We start from the raw sequence: 9,532 nt of genomic DNA, 5'->3' as shown, positions 1-9,532 counted from the left end.
GCTTTGTTTTAAGATTCCAGTGTTCCATTTAAAAATATATATTTTTACCACATCACAAAAAAATGAAATAACTATTTAAATCTGAAACAGCCAAATGCTTTTCTAATTTCTTAACAGATCTAGTCAAGTTAATTTTTTATACTCAATTTTTTTATGAATAACAGAAATTATTACAACATATACTGCGTATGAAACCTTACATATTGTCGAAATACGGTACTATATATTGACCAATTTTAAAGGCACATCACAAGCGCCAGTTTACCAGAAAAAAAACCCTTACACCACTCACTAGTCACTGTCAACCAATCAGATCAATCAAACCAACGTCCAGTGCTTTCTTGAAATATATATATATATATATGTGTGTGTGTGTGTGTGTGTGTGTGTGTCCTAGTAGAAAAAAAATAACTCTAAAAATATTTTATGTTAAGTAAACAAAATATGTAAATAGAATATATTTTAATGAGTTTATCCTATTTAATTTCTCCACGGAAACACTGGCTAATTAGATCATTAAAGTAACTGCAAGTGTTCTTGTGAGTGAAGGGCTGTGAAATCTTAGTTTGAGTATTTAAGAAGGTTTATGCCACCAAGTGATAAACCAAAGCAAGGCAAAACTCTATCCATGAAACTTGAACCTTGCACTTTTGAAGTTTGAATTTTGATAATGTTTAAGCTTGAGGGTATACAATACTGCACAATACCTTAACAACCCCGCATGGTGCCCCACTGTGCAACAACAACCTATAAACCACTGCCCTCGAACTAAACTGTGTGCACTTGAACAAACATCATAAAGGACACAGAGAAGTTGGACTGTAAACTTTCTGTGGTTTATTTCTCCAGCCTGTGGATCATCATCTCAAAACGGGGCTCTCTAAACCCACCAATCAGCAGGCCAGACCCTCATCAATAAAAAAAAGACAAAAACAAGACATCCCTTTGACACATATAAACACACGCACACTTGTTCGCACTCACACATCTCTACAGATGATCTTGAGGCCCTGTCCAAATACTTGCAAGATCTTTACCCATCCTTTGCATTTGCCCTTTTATTAGCAATCTGGAATCGCTTCAGAATCTTTTTTAGAATCTAGAATGTGCATTTACAGTCCCACAATTTAGAATCTCACAATTACCAACCTTTATTTTGAATCTTTTGTTTTATCTAGAATCTTACAATTTAGACTTTTGTTTTTTTGTTTCTTTGTTTTTGGACACATATATCTATCAATACTTTTGGAAAATCCAGTTAAAAACCAGACTAATGTCTAGGACCCAAAGAGTACAGATCATTTATGTATTTGGACAGGGTCATGAAAAAAAAAAGATTCCTGATTCCACAACAAATCTCAAAACCATTCAACCATCTTCAACCATCACAGCTCAAATGAAATCTCAGATCATTTGAAAATAAAATCAGAAGAATGAAATGCATGAATCTGAAATGCAGGACAATCTCTTTAGGCTATCAAACAGTTTAAACACATCTACTGAAATGTGGCGAGCAGCCTACTTTTACTTCAGATGCCAAATGCGCTGATGATTTAAAGAAATTCTACACAAAGTAATTTTGAAGTGAACGTAAACAAAGAAAGATATCAGACGGAATTGTTCTTTCTCGTGCATGTACACAGTGAGACCGAGCCCTTGCACTGCTGGATGATATGACAGAAGATGATCCAACTCTTCCCGATCAACCTATGTGCTTATGTGTAAACCATGTCCGCTTGAAGAGCTGGAACCCAAAGGAAGGCAACAATTCGGGGTTCATCAGTTCAGGACCATCCTGAAATTGCATGTTAAATCACCATCATATCTTTAAGAGAATGACTTTACATAAAATAACAACACCAAACAAGTGAAAAGTGCTTGTACGTGGCACTCAAAATTACAGGAACCAAAAAAAAAGAAAAACAAAATAATCAACCACTGGTTTAAAAAAAGTTACATGAGCACTGATGATATGAAAAACGTCCTAGGCGATCAGTCATCCTTTTCATTGATTACAGATCTATACGGGATTGATTGTTGGTAATCCACTGGCTGAGATGAAGGTTGATGGACAGGTCAGTGTGTGTCTGTGGCCAGCAGGGGGAGCCCCTGCTTTAAACAGATAGCAAACCACTGTAACGTCCACAGACAGGAGATCCAACAGACATGCACACAGACACACATCAGCCTCTCCTTCATGTGCTAGATACCTTTCATTTCTACAAGCCTTGAAAAATACTTAAATTAAGAAAAAGGGTGAAACTCCTGTGGAAAACACTGTGACTCACACATTGGTGTCACACACTGATATTCTAAAAGGGAGGCGTTCTCGTAAACATAACCAAAATGCCCGCAGCTCCTCGAATGAGAAGGATAATGGCATATATCTCAAGTTTCTTTCTCCACGAGTCTTTCTCTCCATCGTTCCTTCTTTTCCTCTGCCAGGTGGAGTGATGGGAAGATTCATATACATATGCGGTTCTGTTCTTTGAGATAATTTGAAGGCAGACCACCAGGATCGAGAGGAAAGCAGTCCTTTCTCTCACATTCTCTGCATCGGTGATGGTGTGAGAGTCTGTTCATCTGTCCGTCCGGGTACGAGCTCAGAATATCTCGGGCAGTGTGACGTTGCGGAGCAGCCACTGCTGCGAGCGGCTCCCGGTGCAGTCCCTGACGCTGGGCACCTGACTGTCATCTTCAGATGCTTTATCCAAACACTGATTACTGTTCACATGCACCAGGCTCAGCTTCTGCAGGAAGAGCGAGATAGACATGCACTATGTGTGAGACGTCAGTGTAAAATCACTTGTTGATTAGAATGGAATTGTTGCTATACAGTATTTTGCCATATAACACATTGATCTCACTATGCTGCATGTTTAATTCCACAAATGGCAGAGCAACAATTTACTGCGTGATGGAGCCTAGAGAATATCCCTAAAATTCAAGATATGGGGCAAAATGCTTTCTCATATGTCTCATATTTACATCGTTAATAAATATCATACGAGCTGTAGGTTAAGTGCAATATCAAATGAGTGCAAATGTGATAAATTACTCATCTTATACAACAGTTCATTAAGAAATTAATATTGTTTTATTTTAGACACAATGTTGTCTGTTTTGCAAACAAAATATAAAGACAAATCAGAACTGTTCATCCCCGAGCAACACACAGCGGCATTTCATTTCTTAATCCACGTTTTGAACTGTTTGGGTGAACCATTTGGCGTGTTGAACATCACATGACATCAAAGTACCACGAGAGCGATTCAAAAGCACAAGTAGCCATGCTCTCTAAAGCTCTTGCGGTTCTTTGATGTCACACAAATCTGTCTGATAGTGATGATCCGTTTCAAGTCGAACAAGCCTAATGATTCAATGAACCATTCATAAAGAACCCTTTACTTCACTCCTGAATAAAGCAGCCATTTGAACGAATCAAACGAATGAATAAATGACTCGACGACTTAATCATTAAGACATTACCACCACCTACTGGCAGTTTTAGTTTGTTATTTAGAGTATCATTTCATTAAATAAATAATTTAAGATCATAGTAATAATTATAAAATTAAGAAAATAAATTATTAAAGTTATAGTTCACCCAAGCAAAAATGACAATTCTGTCATCATATACTCACATTGTCCAAAAGAGTATATGTAATAAATTTTATCAAACAAAATATTTCTTGCTGAACCTACTTCTTGTAATCTCTGTTTGATGCTTTGCACAACAATGACTTTAAATTATCTTTTCAGAGGAAATTTTCAAATCAGATGTGCGATTAATTAGATTAATCATCACGTCATGTAATTAATTAGATAACAATTTTTAATTGCTTACCAGTCCTAATATATATATATATGTATTTATATATATATATATATATATATATATATATATATATATATATATATATATATATATATATATACATACATACAGTATATATATACACACACATATATAATATATATATAATATATATGTCATTTCTCAATTTAATTTTACAAATATAACATTTTATGAAATATGAAAAAAACAAAAATTCTGCCAGAAAGAAGACAAAAAAATTACAAATGTTAAAAATATTTTTGTTTTTGGGCCCAGTGAAAATGTTAGAGCAGGTAAAAATGTGAAACACAAAAAGCAATGAGCCCTGTAAAAGCTTTTACATTTTTAAACCAATTTGCTTTAAATGTTTCAATGGATGGCAGTACAATCAAATACGTTAAGGATGAGTTAAAGGTCATTCCTGATATTATGCTTCATTTGTCACAATAGAAAAGCAAGTTCAAGTTGAGCATACTGCATTGTGCGATCCCATGCTGTGAGCTAGATTTATACTGCACATTCAGCCAAATACAGTAGGTCATCCAGGTATTCCTGTGCTCAGTATTCATAGTGTAATATAATATTACTCATAGTAAGCAGTATACCACTCCACGCTTATACACGCACAACTGGACAACCTGTGCACTCCAGGGCAAAGACAAGTTGTCGATGCACAGGGATTGCTTTACAGTGGAGCATGTGTGTGAGTGTGTGTAACGGGCCTTGGGTGAGCTAAGTGCTCTAGAGTTTGAGTCTAGCAGGAAGCATTAAGCTTCACAGATACAATTAGGATAGCGGTAGAACCTATAAGACACACAGTGTAAGGTGTGAGGCCACACGCACATGTCAATGACCTCGCAAAGGTAATGTATGGTAATGCATGCAGGATAGATGCCCTTGCTGGCAAGAGATTTCCTGATCACCCTTCCATCCACTCTGTCTGTCTCTCTCTCTCCCCACGAGAAAAACAGAACCTTTATCTGAGAGTGGAAAGTCTCAGTGCTTGAGTTCTCTATTCTGTGCAGCCTTCTGTCTCTCCGGGCACAAGGCCAACATGGTGGGGCTTCGAATCTGGGGCGAGAAGGGAGGTGAGGGGAGGAGGAGGAGAAGGAGGAGGAGAAGGAGGCTTTGGAGTAACAGGCATCTCTTTAAGCCAGCAGCACACAATTGCAAAAAGCAATCTTCCTCTTTCCACCCCATGGCTAATTCACTCTCCCTAGGCCTGAAGGTGTGTTTAAGATTTAAAGTAAAATGATGTATTTTCAAGATTGACAGAGAGGTGATTTAATGTAACTAAACTAGCATCCCTTCAACAGTGTTTATAAAGGGAAGCCACGGGGGGTATGTTCATGCACATACATTACAAGAAATGTATGAGTGGGCACCCTGCAGATACACCGCTTTAAAGGGTTAGCTTTGATGTTACATGACATATATGAGGCCATCAAACCCTAGAGGTGAAAATCAAAAGTCAAAAGCACCTCTGCGTACATGCATGCATAAGCGAACAGTCAAGGTACAATTCATGAGCAAAATTATGGTTTGGCACATTGTTTTACACGTTGCAGCACCTTTGTCATCACCAAGAAGTCATTAAGTCATAATTTTCATTCATAATTGTAAGGCTTCACCCTGATACCCCTTTGACTTTGGATCTTCTTGAGGACCACCTTCCTGCTGGGTTTAGCTCTTACTCCAGGGGTGTCCAATCCTGCTCCTAAAGAGCCACGTTCCAAGAGTTTAGCTCTATCCCGAATTAAACACACTTGAACCAGGCAATCAAGGTCTTCAGGATCACTGGAAACTTTCAGGCAGGTGTGTTGGGGCTAAACTCTACAGGGAAGTGACCCTCCCTCCGGGGGCAGGATTGGACACCCCTGGGCTACTCTAATTATAGACAACTTAGTCTTAAACAGCTAATCAAGGTCTTCAGGATTACTGGAAACATCTAAGCAGGTGTGCTGGAGCAGGCTGGAGCTAAACTCTGCAGGAAGGTGACCCTCCAGGAGCAGGATTGGACAGAATTGGATTGGGGGCTTGTCCGGGATAAAACAACATTCAAAACAAATTAAGCTCTATCAATGAAATCTGGGGCATTTTCTTAAGTACCATAAGCAACGATTTTCAATGAACAGCTTGTAAAAACAAACATTTACAATATTTGACTTTCAGTGGAAGTCTAGGGGGAAGGTTTACAGATTAAAATCATAAATGAGTTTTTTCATTAAAGCATAATCATTCTTCTGTACAATCAATACAAAAATGTGTATCTCAACAGTAAAGTTGTCAAAATCAGGTCTTTTTAACAACCCTTTAGGTATTTTTAATGCTCATCAAGCGAGGTTTTCTACCAGGGGTAGCCAAACGCTGCTTCTGGAGGACCACTATCCTGCAGAAATGATCTCAAATCCTGAACCTGCGAATTAAGGTCTTCAGGATTACTTGGCAGAAAGCCCTCCAGGAGCATGTAACTTTACACAGACAATGGTAGTAAGCAATTCTAGTCTCATGTTTAAGGGTATAACGTTTCCTGGCTATTCTTCAAAAATGTGTATTTTAACATTTATCCTGGTGTAAGGCCTTGCCCCATAGAATGGTAAGAACATGAGATTTTATGATCTGTTTCACATTTATACACTTACCACAGGGTCATATTCCCAGAGCTGGTTGCCTTTCAAGTGATGGCACTTGAGCATCATAACTGGACCGCTGAGTTTAGACACATCCAAACAGAGGTCATCAGTTCGGATCTCTTTATTGGCTGTGTACGAGAAAACCTGAACAGGCAGAAAAGGTAACAATACATCAGCGTTATGCATGTCAAGCATCAACACATTACTCTGCTAAGTTTGTGTTTTAAAAGTGAGAAAGATGTGAGGAGCCGACCTGGTTGCCGCCCATGCCGTGGCAGTTGAAAATGCCCACTTTTTCATTTTCTTTCCTGGCCATGTTATCCAGACACTGGTTAGTCTCTACGTTACGGATCTGCAATCGGACAGATCACACGAACAGATTAAACGCACTCAAGCAGCTCTCCTGCATGAATAAACACAGTCATGTCTCTGTCTGAGTGTCAAACATGGTTAATTACGCAAAGCTTATCGCACACCGGGGGTGGGGGGCGAACTGAGAGACAACTGTGCCAATCAAACACACAAACACATACATACACATGGAAATGCATAATTGATGAAAGATAACAGATGAAGGAAAAGACAGCTCACTGCTTTCATCCAAAACACTGAGTTTGACAATCGTCAGATCAGCATGACAAACACATTTAACAGATTCACTGCTTTTACATTTAACCAGTGTTTCATACAAACACTGATTTAATACTTGTCTGTTTTGTTTTACAAAGAAAAACCATTTTCCATTGTAATCACTGTAATGCACGGCCCCTCATAGGGTTTGGTATTTCCACAGATTTTCCAATTATTTCGATTAAAAATGACTGCAATTCAGATTCATTCAACAGCTCTCAACTGGTTTAGATTCAGATTTGATTATGATTCAGTAGGTTATTTTCACTTATAATGTCAATTTGGCTGATAATTCTCTCTCTGCTAATGTTGTTCACACAATTAACACTTTTGGCAAAAATATTTAATAAAAAAAAATAAACAAGAGGGTTCAAGCGATGAATCTGAGTGAGTTAGTGAATTCGATGACAGGAAGCACCGCTCGAATACATTTTCAGTCGGATACAAAAATAGGTATTTAGTGAAAGATCGATCTTGGGATTTTTACCCAGCCTGCTCACTGCTTACTGCTTTATCTTATTGTCCTAGCTCTTCAACCTTTTCATGCACTACTGTTCAAAAGCTTGGGGTCAGTAAGAGTTTTTGTTTAAAGAAATGAATACTTTTATTTAGCAAGGATGCATTACATTGATCAAAAGAGATAGTATTCTTATACACTGTTACAAAAAAAAAAAAATCTATTTTAAATGAATCCTGTTCTTTTGAGCATTCCATTGATCAAAGAACCCTGAAAAGAGTATCACGGTTTCCACAAAAATATTACACAGCACACCAGTTTTCAACATTGATGATAAATAGAAATGTTTCTTGAACACCAAATCAGCATATTAAAATGATTTCTAAAGGATCGTGTGACACTGAAGACTGGAATAATGGAGTAATTTTAAAATACATTACAATAGAATGTATTTAAAAAAAATAATAATATTTTAGAACATTCGTGTTGTACTGTATTACTTACTTTTTGTTATACATGGAACATTATTGTGACATCATATCCTCCATGTATTATTCTGTCTGTACCTTATACCTTACAGTGTCACCATCAGTGGCAAGAACAGACAAAGATGAGCTAAAGTGAATGAACCTTAGACAGCACAAGGAAGATAGATCCTTAAGCAGTCAGGAGAACAGACAGACTCCGTTCTGAGCGAGTTTCAGACATCAGAGACGACATGCATGTTTTATTCATTCATCAGGCAGCGATGGACAGATGGAACGAAAGGGTGAAAGACGGAACAGGAAACAAGGCGATGACAGAGAGAGCAGACTAGGAGAGAATAAATGTCTCTCATTTCCTGAACACAGTGACTGGAACGAAAAAAAAACCCCCAATGAATTCCTGTGACACAGTCAACCCCGAGAAAAACAGCGTCCCTCGCTAATTCACACCTGTGCTTCTTTAACAAACACACACAGAAATGTGTTTATCACACTATGCAGTGATTTCCCTTTTCTTGCTATAAGCATGTGTGTGTGTGTGTGTGTGTGTGTGTGTGTGTGAGAGGGATACAGACCTCTCCCAGCGAGTAGTAGTGGCGTGGTATCTGGGAGTCTGGGTAGACATTTTCTAGGTACCAGGAGAACGGCTTACACTGCAGTCTCTGTCTCAGGGATGATCTGGCTGAGATGTCTCCATAATCCACTTTCGTCACACCTGAAACAAACAAACACACACAAGAACACAAAATGGTTAATAAAAGTTAACATTTAGATTTTCTAGGGTGCTGTGGGTGGTTAAGATGCTAAGGTGGTCTGTGCTATGCAGTGCTCCTGGCTGCTAAGGCTTTGCTAAGTGAGTCGATGGGTGGTTGATAACTGCCACTATTAATATTGTCAACAAAATTAAAGCCAATTATGTATTTTAATGAAGAATTGTTTTATTTTGTCAATGATAATAAATACAATGTGGAAAAAGTATTGTTATGAACTAAAGCAAACTATTAAAATCACTTGTTAAATGAAATATAGATGAAATAAACTAAGAACTTGGAGCAAAGAACTCAAATGAAAATTTTAAATGTTGCCATGGCAGCTAACTATTAAATAAGTTTAATTTGAAATACTAACATTACTAAAATAAAGCTAAATAGAAGTATTAAAAAAAAACAAAAAATGACTAAAGTACATTTCGAAATTGCTAAAACTTTAACATTAATATGGAAACTAAAAGTATATCAAAGCAAAAACTGAATTCAAAATATAAATCAGATGTATAAATACTGTAACAGTATATAAATAACACAATAAAACAGGATGAAAGATGTGTATCATAATATTTATAGACTTATGATTTGGTTTCATTTTGAACTTCATCAGTGTTATTTTTCAATCTCTTAAATACATAGTAAAATTGTGAGATTAAAATGTTCATTATTTTTTAAAGGTTATTTTCTTCAAAAGAGGAAACAACTGTGTACTGTGCTGGATG

The 9,532-nt window shown here is 37.2% G+C and overlaps 1 protein-coding gene across 2 annotated transcripts in view; it reads right to left on the bottom strand.

Moving 5' to 3' along the window:
- Positions 1-2,238: 2,238 nt before the first annotated feature.
- LOC132103085 (polypeptide N-acetylgalactosaminyltransferase 1-like) overlaps positions 2,239-9,532 on the bottom strand; it is a 111,036-nt gene continuing 103,742 nt past the window's right edge. For both annotated transcript variants that reach the window (XM_059507900.1, XM_059507901.1), the window contains exons 10-13: positions 8,619-8,758; positions 6,725-6,823; positions 6,481-6,615; positions 2,239-2,750 (exon numbers count right to left, since the gene is read on the bottom strand). In XM_059507900.1, coding sequence (XP_059363883.1) covers positions 2,604-2,750; positions 6,481-6,615; positions 6,725-6,823; positions 8,619-8,758 — 521 coding nt within the window. In that variant the 3' untranslated portion in view covers positions 2,239-2,603. The remainder of the gene's footprint in view (positions 2,751-6,480; positions 6,616-6,724; positions 6,824-8,618; positions 8,759-9,532) is intronic.

This window comes from Carassius carassius, chromosome 24 (assembly GCF_963082965.1).
Source record: "Carassius carassius chromosome 24, fCarCar2.1, whole genome shotgun sequence".
Classification (NCBI taxonomy): domain Eukaryota; kingdom Metazoa; phylum Chordata; class Actinopteri; order Cypriniformes; family Cyprinidae; genus Carassius; species Carassius carassius.
The sequence above is the reverse complement of the archived record's forward strand: the minus strand, read 5'-3'. Positions and strand labels throughout refer to the sequence as shown.